The following is an 18,337-nucleotide window of genomic DNA, read 5'->3' on the forward strand; positions in this document are numbered from 1 at the left end:
GGTTAACCCAGGAGCATGTCCTCACCCAGTGGACACTGTTTAACTCCAAAGCTGCCATAAACAGATGGAGCTGACTACTTCCTCACTGTGTCCAGAGCTCAGAAGGGCCCTATGGAAGCAGCTGTAAAGTCGGGTGAGCAGTTTCCAGCAGGCAGAATTTTGTTTGCCAAACAGGACAGAGCCAGCTTCAGCCTAAACGGGGCCAGGAAGGGCTGGCAGCTGTGTCACCACATGACTGCATCAGATGGCAGAGAGGCAGGTGCTGCTCCATGCCTGTCCCAGATATTCAAAGCAGAAATATAGGTACAGTGCGTATTGCACGTTCTGGACCTGTTGAACTCATGGCTTCCAGTGACAGGCCATACAGTAGCTCCAAACACTCTTCTAGACATCAGGTGAATCCTAAACAATATTGTGGCACCTGTAGTGCTGAGGCTAAAGTCTTCTCATACCTCTGAACAAACCTGCCCAAGTACATCTCCAGAGTCAGAACAAGAACATGTGGGGTGAGCAGAGTAGATGGGATGTTTCATATAGAATTTAGTGATTTATTCTCTTTTTAATTTTTAAATGCTTTGGAATGTTAGGGTTGCTCTTGCAAGCTAACCCAGTAATGAATCTACAAAAATTCTGAAGGCAATCCTACACAAGACTATTTCTGGTTTAACCATCGCTTATGCTCTAAGTGCGCAGCAGTTATGCCTCTCATTCATCGTGTCTGAAGTGAATGTTCTTTTCCAAAGAAAACTGAATAAAGTGCTTGCTGCAGATTGCAGTTTCAAGTTGTTCTACATTCATTAATAGTATTTAGGAATTGTAGAATTTCAGGGCAGAGGGACAAGGTGTACAGATTTTTCATTTATTGTTGAGGCCACACTATATTGTCACAAGGATGGAAATAAATCCCCATGATTCCTCTTCTGCCTTCTGAAGCCATGAAATTATTTTAACAGTCTGAACTTGTTTGTCTTGAACAAGTACCTGGACTCAACAGGGTGAACAAAGATCAACATTGGGTTTCTACTCTTGATATTTCTTCTTCAACTATTTATAGCAAGAACGTCAGAACAAACTGTTTGGCGCCCACCTATCACATGCAGTGCAAGACCATTAGTCTCTATGACAACCTGATCAGAATAAACTTGTGAAGAAGTCAATTTCACAATAAAAATTAAATCCTTCAAACTACAGCACCTGTAAGAAATTGGCAGGGAAAGAAGAAAAAGGAAAGCTCCTTCTGGCAAGGAGTGAGTTGAAAAAAAACAGCTCCAAAACCCTGAAGGATCTTCCTGACAAGAAGGTTTTCACTTTCAAGGTTTCTTAAAACCAAGCTCTAATCTACTTTTTATATCTGCCAGAAGTTTATAGAAATGTCTTCCTAGAACTGGTTTTATACAAAGACTAAACTGCACTTAGATAGTCTGGACAGTGCTTGGATCCTGCTCATGATTCCTGACTATAGGATAAGAGCAACAGAGAGAGAAAAGGGCTTCTCCTGCTGCCACACACTCCTTTGAACTATCAAAGCATAACATATTTCAGAGTTCAACACAGTCTTCTCATATGCAATACAGAGTGATAAGTCATAGGTTGGCAGAGAGAATCCAAGCACAGAATACAACAGTGGATATAGACTTTTACCTTTATAAAAGAGTACCACTATCTTCTGAAAGGCTTTCATGAAGTGGATGTTATCATAACAGTACTCCTGCACCTTCTGGAGAAGGATCAACTCTGACTGGCCTTGAGTGCTGAACACAGCAAGCAGGGGGGCATATTGCTGAAAGGCAGAGAAGGTAAAAAACAATGTCAGTATACTAAAAATAAAAAGAATTTTTTAAAATATGCATTATGAATTTCATCCCTGAAAATCTGTTTCACTGAAACCTTAGATTTACTTGCACACCGTATTTTCTTAAACACACATGACGGATATACATAAATATCCATGGGTTTTTCTAGCATGTGCTGCATGCTGTAAGCTAAAATTCAGTACCACTTAGATACTGCATTTTATAAAATAAATTTATAAAGCCCACAGTCTGGGAGTACTACTGTCACACATTTCAGCATGCTGCTGATTCAGGAGTGATGCTTTACTGAGGTTCATAATGTAAGACATCCCAAGATGAAATGCATGAAAATAAAAATCTCTAGTTTCATAGGGGTTTCAGAAGTCTCAGGAAACTGAAATAAATTAAATTATTCCAAGTGAACTGTGATCAAGTGGCATTAATTTTTCTCATTAACACAATCAAGAGTATCATGACAACCTTTTCTTTGGTAACAGCAACATTTTTCAAGTACAGTATTAACTGCTAATGTTACTCTGACAAGACAGTAATAGTACATTTCACTGTCTTTTCCCGGAGCCTATTCATATAATAAAACATAAAGCAAAAACTTACTTGTTATGCAATTTCCCCCTCTTATTTCAGATGTTAAAATTAAAAATTCCATTAAAGGACGATATCATGTTCACTCTTCCTTAAAAGCTAGTGTTTATATCCACATCTCTCTAATTTCCTGTCATCTTAGCCTGTGATGAGTCCAGCTAAGACTGCAATCTTCAGGTAATATTAAGAGCATGTTTCAGAGATGAAGGGAAAACAAATTACCCTTGATCTTCAGAGCCCCAGGCCAAATACACATTAATGTCACCGTTTAAATTGTTCTTGCACTGACCAGCTCAGCCTTTCTTAGTTGTTTTCAGTAACACTCAGTTTGACATTTTTCAGCTGCATTTGCAATGGCCTGATATCACACAGTTCTGGTATGTGAGACCAGGGCTGCTGATGGTCTTGGTCAGGTAACAAATCACCCATCACTGATGGGCATATTTAAAAGTACATACACTTCAGCACTTCTCTGAAAGGGACTAAGTCCTGAGGGTTTTACCCAACAGAATCCACGGAAATAATTATTAAAATGCATGAGAATCACTGAAATTTTAACAGTTGGTCAAAAAAGTATTTTTTAATAATTATCCGCTATTAATTTAAAGACAGAGAGAGAGCAAGAAATTACACAGCAACAGTAACGAGCAGCTCAGCAGGCAGACAGTATTAGTACTTAGGGAAGAAACTCCCTTACCTATGAGAAATGGTGAGATCTAGCTAACAACAGAGGCTAAGTTTTTCCACTTCTGGCAGGTATAGCCACATCTTAATAAACAATGTCACTGCTTTGGTAAAAGCACTGAAAAACTTGTGCAGGTTTTGGGTAGCTTTTTTTCCCATTTTAGCCCTTGCAGCATCCAGCTGTTGCAGGGAGGCAGGGCAATATACATTGCAGTTGGTTTATTTAATAGCCTCAGCAGAACTCACCCCCATCCATACATTCGTGAAGAGCTGCTGTCTATAAACATTAAGTAATTTCTAATAATAATCTTATGTTGTCAGTTTAGAAGTAAAATATCTCCATTTTGTCACATCTGGCTTGACTCCCTTTGCATTCCTCTCTCACCTCTCAACCAGTACAGACTTACAGTTACAAGTTTCACAATGTCTAAATGATTAAGAATCCATAAAAGTAGCTTCCTCTCATTGCTGGCTGAGCTGAGTGGCATTATTTTCCATTTGTGCTAGGTTAGGGAGCATCGAGTCAGCACCTGCAGTGTCATGAAGCTCACCACAGCCTTGCCTCCAGTGAGAATTGTCTGGAGGATTCTCCCCATCCATAGAGAACATCTCTTCTCTGCATTGGAGGTGGCCTAGGCGCTATACCCCAGTGTCATAGTGAGGTTACTGGGACAATGAGGAGCTTATTCAATAAGATTCAGAGTTCAACAGCTTGCCCTGTCTCCTCCTGAGTTCAGCTCCTGCCAGTCCTGCCATATGGATGGGACACATGACTTTTACTGCACTGCCTGAGTATGCTGGGTCATGGCTGTCCACCTCCTCCATTAGGTAGCTGCCCATCCAGCAAGGCTTTTTAAGGTCTGTAAACTAGGTCAACATTCTGTTCCTTGACACATCTTTTCAGGGGTGCCTCATATACAGCTTACCAAAAGAAATCTAATAAATTAAAGAGACTGGTACCCAGATGTCAAAGCTTTTGGAATGTGCTTTGTGAAGTTATCTGTCAGTTAGAGCCATACAAGAATAAATTCCACCATCTGACATGTTGCACATCAAGTATGTATTTATACACATCCTGACTCACGCCACCAGATCAAAGCAACCCCCTGATTGTTTTCTACCATGTCGATGCACAGGAGGGCCCAGAACTAACGTCTGTATCATACTAACACTGTTAATCCAATTTCTGGAGTTGGCTCACACACTGGGTCAGCTGAGAGCCCAAAGAGAAGAATCCAAGATCTGCCTCCACCTATCCTGAGGAAGGATGTGAAACAAATGCTCTTAATTTTGAACACTGAACTGCAAAAGAAGCAGCTATCAAAGTTTAAATTTTTATTTCTAATGCTTCCATTAAAATCTTACCTGTAAGTGCAAATAGTAAATACCCCATACAAATTCATCCTCTGTTTTTAGAAAGTGGATGTAGCTAGAAAGTTGCCTATCTTAGGCAAGATGCCTTACCTAATTCAGTGAGAGTACATATAAAGCTGGTGGCTTGGGTCAGTGAGATGCACAGGACTAAACATCCAGTCAACAATATTTGCACAAAGCCAGCTATGTTTTTTTTTTCCCAATGTTCAAATATTCCAGAAAGTGTTTCTTAATTTGCCCTGCAGCACTAGACAATAAATCTCAATGGATACTTTGTTACAACTCAAAGAGATATAATCAATTTTTACATCAGAAGAACAAGAAAAACAACGTCTCCTCCTTCTGGAAACTATCTCATCTCTACTGCTATTTGGGTCACTTGAGAAAACTTCAAGGCTTTCAATCTTACCATCAAAGACTACACAATATCCCAAGTGACCACATTTCTAGGATAACTGACTGGGAAACCAAATTCAGATGAAAGGACAGCAGTAGTAGGAGCTAAACCAATGTGGGAACTCCCAAGTATGGAGAGACATCCAATATGAAAAAGAAAGATCTATTTTACCATAAACAATAAAGAACAGATTGCTTTTGTCCTAGGGCAAATCTTTACAGCCCTGGCTATGAGAGAGTATTCTCTTGGTCATGGTTTACCATCTTAAAAGGAGTAATTCTGCTGTAAAGCCTCTCTGCCTCTGTTCTCAGCTCAAGTGTCTTGTACTGCACAATTCCTTCAGACTTAGATGAGGAATACCAATGATGGGAATGACTCTGCATGGGTTTTTGGTTTGGGGATTATTTTCTACTTCAAGTTCTTGAGAGTTTTTGTATCAACATGCAGTTGGTGATTCCCTCATCCACAAGGGCAGTACCTGGATCAGAGAGTAACAACACTAAACAGCGTACACAGTCCCAGGCCAGCTTCTGGCTCATTAGTTGACAAGTTGCGGAGTATCCAAATGGCAACAACCATTGCACAGATTCTGGCCTCAGCATTCCTGCCTGGATCTAACCAGCTCTGTGCAAAGCCAGCACAGATGCCACCTCACCATGCTCTCAAAATGTCTTTGCTTCTGGCAAAGACATTCCAAAGGCAGCTCCTGCAGGCTTAATAGTCAGATCTGAGTAGGCTGAATCCCAGCAATTGCTTAGCATTGTCCCAGTGCACAACAGAGAGGTGCTCAGGCTGTGATCACCTCAGTTCCCCTGGCCCTCTGCACTGAATGCCTAAGGGCACTCAGTGATCTGAACTACCTCGGGTTTGCATTCATTTGACTGAAGTCAGACTACACACAATGCTTGGTGTGCTCAGCGTCATACTTCAAATCTCTACATCTCCTGGATTTAAACAGGTAAAAACTTGACAGCCATAGGATGTATCGTTAATTCACAACTTCCTTCCCATGCACGCACCTTCAGATGTTTGAGGGCCTGCTCTGCAACCAGTTCCTCTTTCTTGTTCCATTCCACAGCGTTCATGACACAGGTCCAGAGGAGACCGATCACTGCTGGCTCTGGCAGCTCATTTCTTTTCATTTCCTCCTTTACATAAAGCACTACCTGGAGCAGGGAATAAGCGACATTTCCAATGAACCAGAAATTGCTGACTTTCCAAATACTTGCAGTCATTTACAAGTGACACCATGGTGTAGAAGTAATAAGAAAGAAATTAGAACAAGAATAATAAAAAGGAAGAATTTAGCATGACATTACTGTAACATGACTACAAGTTTTGTCCCTCCCCTCAAATCTAACAGTTAATGCAGATAAAGGAAATACTTTCTCAAGCATAAGGGAATGGAAAAAAAAAAAACAACCCACCCCATAATCTGCTGCACTTGTAAATCCAGAGGATATTTTGTTGCTTTAGCCTTAAGCACAGAATGAACAGATGAATAAATTAAAATAATTTAAAGAAAAACAGAGGAAATCTATGAGGAAAACAGAGGAAATGTGTTCCTCTCTACCTAGTGTTGATTTAAGTCTTTGGCTATGATTATATAAACAGAAGTTATAAAAAAACACTTTTACCTCTTTAATTGGGCATTCCTGAGAGAGACGTTCTTGTAGTTCTTTTTGAAGTTCTTTACGAGTCCCCAGTGACTGCTGAACTCTAAGGAAATCTGAGAGTTCTTTTAGACCTGCTTCAGTAAAATACTTGGCAAAATGGTCCACATTCTGCCGGTTGGCTGGAAAGAGTTCCTAAAAAGACAGGAATGCTCTCTGTTAAACAAATAACCAACTATGACTCTCGACAGAATGGAAGAAACATTTTTTCACAATGAACAGTGGGAACAACCTGGTACTGCACTTAAAAAAAAGTGAATGCTTGTATCCACACTGGAAAAGTCAACACTTCATTCATATTGCTATGTTTCATTATAGTGGAGAGAATGCACAGCATGTTTACCATGCCCTCCCAGTGTGTCCATACATTTATCTCAAAAGAAAAATATGCTCAGCAATATTCAATAAGTGGCCTAAGTACCCTGGCCTACCACTAATGCATCGTTTTAACAAAAATCGCAAAATCCACTATGTACAGTTAACATTAACTCCTGTACGTATTTCTCATTCAAAGACACTGTCAATTTTTGAAAGTCCAGCTACTTAGAAAAGTTAAAATTATTCTTAAAAATTGCTATAGCAAATGCCCCATATTAGCAAGGATTCAACAGCATTTATTTACCACCCAGTTCTTGGTGTCTTAACAATGATCTGTGGGATGGATGGCACATTTTTTTTAACAAAGAAGCTAGAGACTCTCCATCTGTTTACTTACTGACTCATGAGATTAAGACTACAGTTTTATGAAGGCATCTGTGCTAGGTAACATCATCTGATACTTTATAGTTGTTTAATATAGCAGCATAATAAGAGTCAACAGCTGAAAGTTTTAGTCAGTCAAGTTTGAAATACAAATAAGATGCAGTTTGCTTTTCATCGCTCTCTAATAAACAGCGTAATTAGCCCAGTTCCCAGCTTAATGGCAAATTATTTATAACTTGGACTCTTAAAATCAAATACATCAGACATGAAGGGGTCTGGAATGTTGCTTCACTTTTGAAAGATATTTGTTTAATTATAAATTATTGAAGCAGAAACAGGAAATACTGCTGAGTCTCCAGGCAGTGCTGCTACACAGGATGTGTATTTGATTGGATTATCGCAGCAGCAATCTTTTAGAGGTTTAAAAAAACCCTACTGATCTTCAGAAAGACACTGTGAGAGAAAGGCACATGACATTGCTACATATTCATATATTCTATCAATACCTTGCTGCAAACCCAGAAAGCAGGTTTTGAGTTCAAAGGCTGAAAGCCTTCCTGCACTGCACCTACTAGGTCTGCTGCAAACACTGTAGGACCATTTATGCTACCCAGATGGCTAGTGCTGCAGAAAATTAGCTTACTGTGCATTCACCATACTATTTAAACACTGTTGCTTCAGAAACTTACATTCTAATCATAATCCTTTATACTTTATTTATTACTTACAAAAGGAAAATATATTAAAAAACACCAACTTCTCATGCCCTGATGGTTGAGATGTGTGGTTGCTGGTGATGTGTGTTTTCTTAGCAGTAGTTAAGAAAAAAACCCATTTAATTAATCCCCAAGCCCCATATATACAGTCTCTCAGAAGGCACTTGACTACAGGAAAAATAGACAGAATGTAAAAACATGTGATATTTAATATTCCTGAACCTGTATCAATGCTACAGCCATAACAATATTGCTGTGATTCAAAATATTTTAAAAACTCTAACAGAGTCTGAGGGGGAGTTAACATGCTTACAGCAACCTACCATCTGCATTTTATTTCCTTCTTTTTCCCTGGGAGAGATAAAGCTTATTGAAAATATATTGTACTTACTAGCAATCTCTTATCAAGGTTGGCTTTTCTTAAAGCAGAGGTAACAGAATTGGCATCTTTCTCTGCCATCCATGCTTTAAAAAGCTTTACAGCAAAAGAGGCTGCAATCCCTGTTTGAGAAAGGCATGTTTCAGCGATTTTCAACATGAATTAGAGTTGACTATAAGAATTATAAGGCTACAAAAAAGTTACAAGACTATGGAACGAAAATACATTTACGACTACAGGACCAAACACATAGAGCTGAAATGCTTGGTTTTTTTCTTTAATGCAATACTAATTTTCTGAAGTATGTGAGATTGAAAATCTTTTCATTCTGTATCACCCATCTCCATTCAATTGTTCAAAGATTTTCTTTGCAATTATTTTTCCTACATTCTCAATTCACAGACTGAGTCGAATGCAAAAGGAAAATTAGGCATTAAATCAGTTAGGAAATGATGGCACAAAACAATAAAGGATAGTCAGGAATAAGAACTGAAAGAACAGATTTTCAAATGGTTTTTTAGCAAGCCCTGGAATAGGGTTAAAAAATTTTGGAACTTCAAGGTGACTGATTGTATTATGTCCTCCTAGGAGGCATTTAGTAGCTGGTAGGACCAGCCACAAATACTATTTTAAGTGGAAGAATTCCTTCCTCAGGGCACAAGTTAGTATTTTGTGCATTACATCACACCTCCACTAGCAGGGGAGCTAATACACCATCAGGCCCATATCTCCTATTTCATAGAGCTGCACCACCACAGCTCTGCTCCAGCTTCTTGTCTGCGAGCAGCAAGTGCAGGGAGCTGAAGGAAGCTGAAAGGTCTCAGAGATGGAGGCCCAGCTCATCCTTGAGCTGGTCTCCTGCAGGTCAGTTATGCTCCTCTGTAATACACTCATACCAGCCAAGACTCACAAACCTGGTCAACCAATAGGTGACTTAGGAATAGCTTCCACCTGCAAACACACTTCAAAATATCCAATATGTGCTTATGTGCCCAATATCAAAATTGAATGGAATGGTCTCTGTCACCAAGCACTGTCCTAATACATGTCCTAAACACTTTTTCAAGTTTCAGCTTAAAACAAAGTAAGTTTTACACCAGTATCAGTATTTGAGGTTGTTCTAGGGCTTCACTACCCACATATGTTCAAACTTGCTTCTAATTTACTGCCCAAATTTATCACTGGCCAGTTCCTATACTCTATGAATGTATTGCCAACTGTCTTTGCTTTTAAACAGCTCTTCTCTTTTTAATTTTTTTTTCCCTATTTGCAGAAAGTAACTTCAGCCATTTATTTTATTGATTAACGCCATTAGCTGCTCCTTGCATTTGCATTGTTTTTCTAGCATGGGTGACAAGAAGGGTACACTTAACCCTGATGAGGTTCCACCGTGGCCTAGACCTTTCTCTGTCTCTGCTACAAATATGTCAGCAACCCACAAAGGACATCCTTGTTTTCCATCTATATATGACAGTAAAAGTAACCACAACACTGAAATGGGTAATCTGAAAATAAATTAGGTATTTGCGCTCCAACTTGTTAGCTCTCCTGTCTGAACAGTCTACCCTTGTCTCACTTCCAGCCAATTCTTTGCCAGTGTTACAATTACCAAGCTGATCAACAACTCTCTCAGCTCACCTCATTGTTTCCTTGTGTATTTTAACCTTAATTGCCTGCAGTATTGTTTTTTTGTAAATCAAAAAAAGCTTCAAGTTTGTTAATACGTGATCTACGTGTTTTGCCTTGCTCTTCTTCTAATTTTTCAATTATCTTTGCATCTTTAATTATTCTTCCATACAATATCTATTCCAGGACACTGACTGAACAATCTTTTCTCAAATGCTGTTACAGGTACATTTTTAGTACATATAAACCAAGAACTAAAAGTGTATGTAAGCTCCTAATAAAAGCTGAGGGCTCCTAGAAACTTAAGTTCATAATGCAAATAAGAATTGTATTCCTAAAATATTAAATTTAAAACATAAAAATTTACATGATTTTTAAAAATTTGAATTTTCAGATGGCTATTGTCTTCCCATAACTAGGAAGACTTCAATGTAAAAACATTGCAGACAATCACCCTAAAACATAGATTAGTGCTTTTGTTTGATTTTTTCCTAGTTTAATTCTGATTCCAAAAGCTGAGAATGATGACAGAGCAAAGCTGCAGCTGTGGCTTTTCTTTCTGCAGCATTTAGAAAACAAATATAATGGTTAGCATGCTGCAAATGAGAACATGAAGTTAGAATAATTTTTTTTTTAATCTAAGTTAGAATACATTTTAGCTAATACATAACTCTTTAACAAAACCAAAAAAAGGGTCGCAAAAACTGTTCCACACTGAAAGTACATTTGCAATTATGTCAGGTAGTCAGTAACTGTCAGAGAAAGAAATTGTTGAGCAAGCAGATGGAAAATCAGGATTCCAACGTAGATGGCTACAAATATATAACGAAAATCCTTAAAAAAAGTCATCTGGAAAAGGCATTATACCCTAAGACTGAAGAACATTTATGTTGTATTTACCAGCATATGGTAAATACAAGTCCATGGAAAGTTTATCAATCACTGATCACTACTAGTATGAAGGCAAAACGAGGGACTGATTTTTTTTCTTCTGCAATATCCGGTTGGCCTGCACATGCTCCCTCTCCCACTTCCCACTCACATGCAGAAGATACTGGCAACGCTTGAAAAAACGCTCGCAGACATATCTCTGGGATAGATGTTATACTTCACACCTTTATAGTATCACAGTAATACATGCATTCTATAATTTGGCATGCACAACTATGACTTCCATAAAAACACAAATCCTTCGGGGTTTGTTTTTGCTATTTGTTGCTTTTTTCTATGTTTGACTGTCCTCTTAGTAGATTCCACAAAGTAAGTTGGTCGTTGCTGTCTGTATATGCTTCTGCTTTGAAATACTGATTTCTGTTGTAGTCACAAGTTTCTAACTTCCATTTTATTGCAACATATATATTATGTTGCAACAAAATACATTTATAAAAAAGCCAAGTAATAAAAAATGTACAGAAAATTACCTTCTTTGACTATATTGTCAGTGAAGAGGCTTGTTAAAATTGTAGCAGGAAGAGTCCCATTGGCTAACAGGATGCCAGAAAGCATTGCCAGTTTTGTCTGCTCTGTCTCAGTAAAGGCTTTAAGAAATAGCAGGAGCTGTGGGTCAGAGAAGGAAAAAAAAAGATATATATTTGAGGCACAGGCAATGATAACAGGTAGAGATGAATATTAACAATCTAATTTTTTTATTTCTCAAAAGTCCCACTACAAATAATAGCAATCACATCAAAATCTATCCTGAAGCATGGCAGTGCCACTTCACTGATCCCCTGTAATTTTACTTTCTGTAAGGACACAAGCCAACACCTGAAGTGAGCCTACAAGAAAGATGAAGAGAGATTACTGACTATTTACAAGAGCATGTAGTGACAGGACAAGGGGGAATGGCTTCAAACTGAGAATGGGAGTTGGATTAGATATTAGGAAGAAATTCTTTACTGTGAGAGTGGTGAGATACTGGAACAGGTTGCCCAGAGAAGTCTCATCCCTGGAAGTATTCAAGGCCAGGTTGGATGCTGCTCTGAGCAACCTGGTCTAGTGGACAATGTCCCTGCCTATGGCAGGGGAGTTGGAACTGCATGAGCTTTAAGGTCCCTTCCAAACCAAACCATTCTATGATTCTACATGGCATATGGCCTTAGTCAGGTAGAAAAGACCCGTCTTCTCCAAATATATGTATATATGTGTAAAGATAAAAGTGCTTGCTACAGGCTTGAGATGCACAGAAATCACAGCCAGGAGCCTGCCTATTCACATCCTCAGAGTTCCAGCCAAGCCACACAGAGTTGCAGTTCATTTTCTAGCTTTCAAAAACTATCGCTCATGGGAAGAATAAAAGGATGAGAAAGTTTCCTGTTTTCTTTTGGGGAAGGGAACACAGCACAATTACAATAGATTTTTTACTGGTTAAAATAAGAAATATATTTCAAGTTTAGACATTCTCAATAAAGCTGACAAAGGACAGATAGGTACACAAGCTGCTTTAAGACCTTCTTACCATTCCCACCACTAATTACAAGAGAAACAAGCAGGTTGGGAAAAAAATTGCAAATCTCATTGTCTGAAGTGTTAGAAGATCTAGACTACATATATACCTCTTAAAAGTCTAAAAATGGCAATTAAGCCCTTATTTTTAAAATCCTAATTTCATATGTTAAGATGAATGACTTGAGAGCGTACTGATGAAGTACATTACACCTTTTCCTTTACATCAGAAAAAAAGTCGTGCAAAATGAGATTTTGTCAATGGCATTATTGTTAAGCAATCACAATACAGATGATGGGTAAAAGGAGATGAGACAACAAAGGACAGCTTCATTCAATGCAAAAGGCTGCTGACTCCATCAGATGCTGGCTTACAAATTTACCACCACCACAGAAAAAGAAAGGAAAAAAAAGAAGAGAAAAAAAAAATACTGCAGATACGATTTTCTGGAGTTAAAAAGGAATTAATTTTCTTCTTCATGAGGAAGAAGAAATGATACCCCTTCAAAAGGCTGTCATGACCTTCTGCTGTCATGACACCCTTTTTCCTTTTCCAAATGAGCAACAGATGCAATCAAAGCAAAACAGCTTGTTTTGATGGAAAATTCCCACCAGGTTTCCACATTACGCATATTTCTTAATTACCAGATTCCACCCATACAAAAGGACAGAATACCACACATGTACTTGTGCTTGTTTGTTACCATAGTCAGGAGAGATCTTCTCCAAGATATCTAAGCAGCTTATTAACTATAAGCTTTCTGAATGCAGTGATGTTTTAGAAATCCAGATAACTAATGAAGTTATTAAAACTCATGCAGTGTTTTATGAATAGTTCTGCTCTGTATCAGAGAACAGAACTGAAAAAGACCTCATTCATACAGCAGTACTTACGTAATAACATCAGCTTTAAATTACAGCTTACACAGGCTTGAATGATTCAGCCACAGACAAATCATTTGGGATTTTTTTTTTAGTGGGCTTCAGCCAACTCACTGCAACACGCACTTTTAGTTTAAAAGAAATATTATGAAACTATAAAATCTCAAGGTGTTAAGTTTATTTCAACAAACTGTGACTCAACCCAAAAAATATACAAAAATTTCGGATACAGAAGAATGGAATTATTATTTCTAAATATATGAATGAGAAATAAGTGGTGCGCTGTATTTCCAAATGCAGTAACTAACTGATGTATATAAATGGTGCAGGTAAAGGAACTCCAGGGCCACATTTAAAGGGAAGATTGAAAATATTTTTACAGAATTTCAATCTAAACCTAGTGTAAAATGGAAGCCTGGGGATTTAAAACTTTCTTTATACAAGCTTTGTCAACAACACTGTACTAAACTGAGATCCCCACAAGAAAAAAAATCAGAATTAGACCTTTTGCTCTTTGCTGTAAGTACCGAGATTGTTAACAAACAGCTTCAGATTTCTGTGTAGCCTACTTAACTCTTTTTTCTTTTGCTTCTATATAAGCAAATAGATAAGGATTTTGATTAGAAACTGGCCACACTGACTACTTTACCATGACAGACTGGGTTTTGACATACTTCTGAGCTGTAACCTTCATTAGGTTTTGCCAGTAATGTGTAGATCATGCACAGTTATACCCATTCATGCCAGATTTGAGTCAGGAAAGCAATGATGTCAGGAAATCCATCTGCAAAACCAGAGTTACACAGTCCAAGGCGGAGACGGAGTTTATGAGAAGGACATCCAAAAATTTATCAAGTCTATTTTTGAGAAATCTGTATTTGTTCAAATGTTTTAGAAGGTCTGAAATCACATATCTATGCAGTTTGCAGCCTTATCTTCTTCCCTTTCCTCTGAAATGTGCTCCTTGCAAGTCTCTTAGCATGACTGTGGCTTCTGGTGTACCCCACTGCAGTACGTTTTAAGCAGCACCCTCATCTTCTACACATCTCTCACTACCTAAAGTATTGTTAGTGCTACTAGCATAATTTTTGTTTTACTACTGTTTCTTAGAAGCGGCTCAAACTTTGACTTGTAATTTTCTGCTACTTAAGGCAATTATTCTATATTTTCAAGCAATTGTGAAGCATAGTCTAATTTAGGGGGAGACTGGGTAATAGAAAGAAACAAAACCTTTCATAAACCCATTTTAAAAACATCAAAAGGAACGAAAATCTCAGTCCAAGGTTGTTATTTCAGATTTTTATTGCTGATTATTTAAGAGCTCTTCTTTTACCATCACGATTACAACCTCAGCAGGGAGGTCACGAAATGTCCAAGTCACTTCAGAATAGTACCCAACCACCCACAGAACATTCCCCAAGCTGATGCTTCCCTGCTGTTAGCCAAGCATGGACATTACTGCTTTCATTAGAGATACAGACTGATTGCAGGCATAAAAAGCGCAATTCTGGCTCACAATTTTGTATTTCTATTATAGCTATAAGAACTCCTACCTGCGTAAGTGGGAGTTCAGAATACCTAATAAGTACTAGGCCAGACCAAATGTGCTGTTCCATGCTATTTTTGTCTTTTAAGCTCAAATTTTGGGCATAAAAGATATGTACAAGTTAAGACACACATGCAACATTAAAAAGCACGCAGGAAAAACTTCCCCTCTCCTCCTGCGATCTATCTTAATGGTGAAAATTAAGGAACTCTACCAACACAGGGAGCATGGTGTCTTTTTATATCTTCATTATCTGAACTGGTCTGTTGCTGACAGTTGATCACATCTGTAGACAGCACTGAATTGTCAGCAGTAGCGAAAGCAGGTAACATAACAACAGATTTCTGTAGGCTGATTCTTGCCTTTCATTTAGCTGACTTAAAGCATCTCTGTTTACGCCCCATTTGATCTCAGAAGGTTATTCTCCTCCTATTTCCTAATTCTTAGCCTGATTTATGGTTCTTTCATCAGGAAAATAGGAACACGAATAAAGGACATCACATCTCTCAGTACTTCCAACATCCTCACATGGCTCAGTAATATTTACCACTGTTAAGATCAAAAATAAACTTACCTGTACTTTATCCCAATTTTGATAATAAAAAACCCTTATAGAACCTATATACTTAAACATGCAAAGACACTATACATACAGCTAATATTGCATTCTTCAACCACTGACCTAAACAGAAGTACATATGTAAAGAAAGATGAACACAAATTTGGAACTGAGAATTTTACTGAAATTATTGCAAAATGTTGTCATAGGTCTGCCAGTACACTGGGCAGTGCTCATATGAACTTAAGCTGCCTACATCAAAAAACAGCAATGCATTTAAAAGTATTTGTCTTCTGTTGAAATCACTTGCACAAAATAATTTAGATGTAAGACTTTAGAGATATGGTTTGCTTATGGCATTAGAAAAAAGAATAACTGGCAATTTTGGGAATTAAGAAATAAAACATCTGAAAGCTAGAAGCAGACAAAAAGGGGAAAGATGCTTGAAAATAATGTCCTAATGGCAAAGTTATGACTTAGAGGACAAATACTTGTGCAAATACTGCCATTTAAGATAATCTCTCTTGAAAGAGAAGTCCCACTGACACCATCTGCTTCTTTAGAGTGAAACTGCTGGTATTGCCTTGGTTTTTTAGCATGCCTTTTTCTGCAAGAAGAGCTACTTTTCCCCCAAGTGCTCTATCTGCCTAATGAGTATGCCAGAAAAATCACTTCCATTGCTGGGACAGTGACCCATGAAAAAAACATCAAGGAGTCGCTCTCTCGCATTTCTAACCACCACTAACTGCAGCAGTCTTTGAACTACTTGATCTTGCAGAAACACCTTCTAAAAATACGAATGTACCTATCTTCTGGCCCTCTATGGGCAGTTACTCCTGCACAAATTACAGCACACAGGGATTAAAGGATTAACTAGTTAAAAACCCAGCAGACTCATAAATGAGAATACAGTCACTTGGTGGGTTCCCACAAGCAGGGGGAGAGAGAAGGTAAACAAAAGGCACCTAAAAATAGTTTCAAGGGTTTTAAGGGCAATAGCAGTGCAGGTGCAATACAAAGGCCCAAACACCTTTACAATCACCTTCTTAGGTTCTAGTTCTCTAATAAACTGCATTAACTAAGGAAGAGACTGCACCTGGCAACCCCCAGGAGCCACACCAAGATCCGCACCAGTGCCATGGACGGTGATGGAAGGGCTGATGGAAAAATTTCCCCTCAGCCTAGGACCACTATGCAAACCTCATCCTGTGATTTGTCATACAAGATGTAATCGGACACTGAAAACTACAAAAAAAGCATGTACATAAAAGGCAGTCTGCAAGGTGAACAAGCCCACTCTGATCCTGTGCTGCCATGGCTAGAATGTTTCTAATGGCTTTAAATGAGTGGCATGGCTCCAGTCATACTGCTTTCTTTTAAACTGGCATATGGCTAAACTTCACATCAGAGGCACTTGTTCCTCAGCTGAAGAGTTAAATTATTATGCATTAACCACAGTCTCATCTTGTCACTAAGTGTACAAAGTGAATTTTTAAACTCAGAGGTTTCAAAACCAAAAGCAAGTTACAGAAGAGAGAGGAGGCGGCTTGAATTGACATGGCATTTGCTTAATATGCTGAACACGCTCTGAAACTTGAATGCTGTGAGTCAGCGCTTCTCATGTCAGTGATTATAGTAATTAACAGCAGGAACATTAGATTTGTGTGGGGATAGAGGTAAATTTAGGTCTTTAGAATGATGTACTGAGCAATCAGCATCAGTTGATAAGCATGCTGGCCATAAGTGTAAAAATAATTTCCTATATGAGAAAGAATGCATAAATCAGAGCCAAATTCATTCAGCCACAAGAGGTGGTGGTGAGGCATCATGCTCCAGGCATGCCCTTATTTGACCCTTGCAGAAATCTTTCTAATGTCTAAATAGTATGAAACCCATACCTTTACATTTGACAAACATGGTATTTTAGTCACAGGACAGGTTTTGCCATTATCAGCATGCTAGTTAAGTTACAGTACAGTACAGTGTTTATTACTCCTTCAGGCCATTAGAAAAAGATATTTACATCTGTTACTAGGAACTCAAAATAGACAAAAGAAATCTGTATTTTGTTTTTCAAACACTTCTACCCTGGTTTCTCCTGTCTCTTTAGAATTCAGTATCACAAAACAAACCAATATCCACAAATATCCACTACAGTCTAACAGGCAAATCCTGAGCACACTGCCAGTGGTGAGGACTGGTCTCAAAATACAAAATACAAAATACAAAATAACTGGTGGTTAGGATGCATTCCACAAAGCAGAAGTGGTTTAAAACTCATACATCAAGTGACAGTCTGCACAGCAGATTTGCATCTATTCTTTGGAAAAAAACAAAGAGAGCTTTTCTATTAGCAGGACAGTAACACCACCTCTCTTTAACAACTACACCCCAAAGTTGTGCACAAAAAAACTGGAATAGGAAAGTGATTTTGGTCAGAGCAACTAAAAGAATAATTAATTCAGAAATACTCTACATCATGTGCTGCCTGCAGTATTCCCACAGAGCTAAATTTGCAGAGTAAAGCTGCCCTCCTGTAGATTCCATCCTCTTTTCCAGTAGAGCTAAATAAAACACCTAACAGTGCCACATTAGTACATGAACAATTATATAAGAAATAATAATGGCCAGTCTTCGCGAGCGAAGATTTGGGAAAGGTCATTGACCCTTCGAGCCTGCGCAGTGGATTTTTTAGGTGAGACACAGCGTGCGCTGAACTGAGCCCACCCTTTAATCCTGAGGTTCATCTGCCGGGGCCGAGCAAGCTTGGACAGTGGCAGTGAGGTCCCCAGGACGTAGGTTTGTTTAGAGTGACCTTCTCTTAGATGGATTGCCTCACAGGGCTAACGAGCTCCATCTGCCCGGGGGGCTGGGAATCGAACCCGGGTCGCAGCGGTGAGAGTCCTGCACCCTAACCACTAGACCACCAGAGGCCCCGTATATAAGAAATAGGGTAAA

General features: G+C 38.6%; 1 protein-coding gene across 2 annotated transcripts in view; it reads right to left on the reverse strand.

Annotated features, from left to right (window-relative positions):
- BZW2 (basic leucine zipper and W2 domains 2) overlaps window positions 1-18,337 on the reverse strand; it is a 54,771-nt gene that overhangs the window by 7,039 nt on the left and 29,395 nt on the right. For both annotated transcript variants that reach the window (XM_017836267.1, XM_017836265.1), the window contains exons 6-10: window positions 11,369-11,504; window positions 8,334-8,443; window positions 6,489-6,659; window positions 5,871-6,017; window positions 1,642-1,780 (exon numbers count right to left, since the gene is read on the reverse strand). In XM_017836267.1, coding sequence (XP_017691756.1) covers window positions 1,642-1,780; window positions 5,871-6,017; window positions 6,489-6,659; window positions 8,334-8,443; window positions 11,369-11,504 — 703 coding nt within the window. The remainder of the gene's footprint in view (window positions 1-1,641; window positions 1,781-5,870; window positions 6,018-6,488; window positions 6,660-8,333; window positions 8,444-11,368; window positions 11,505-18,337) is intronic.

This window comes from Lepidothrix coronata, unplaced genomic scaffold (assembly GCF_001604755.1).
Source record: "Lepidothrix coronata isolate B3197 unplaced genomic scaffold, Lepidothrix_coronata-1.0 Scaffold273, whole genome shotgun sequence".
In the NCBI taxonomy this organism is placed as follows: Eukaryota; Metazoa; Chordata; class Aves; order Passeriformes; family Pipridae; genus Lepidothrix; species Lepidothrix coronata.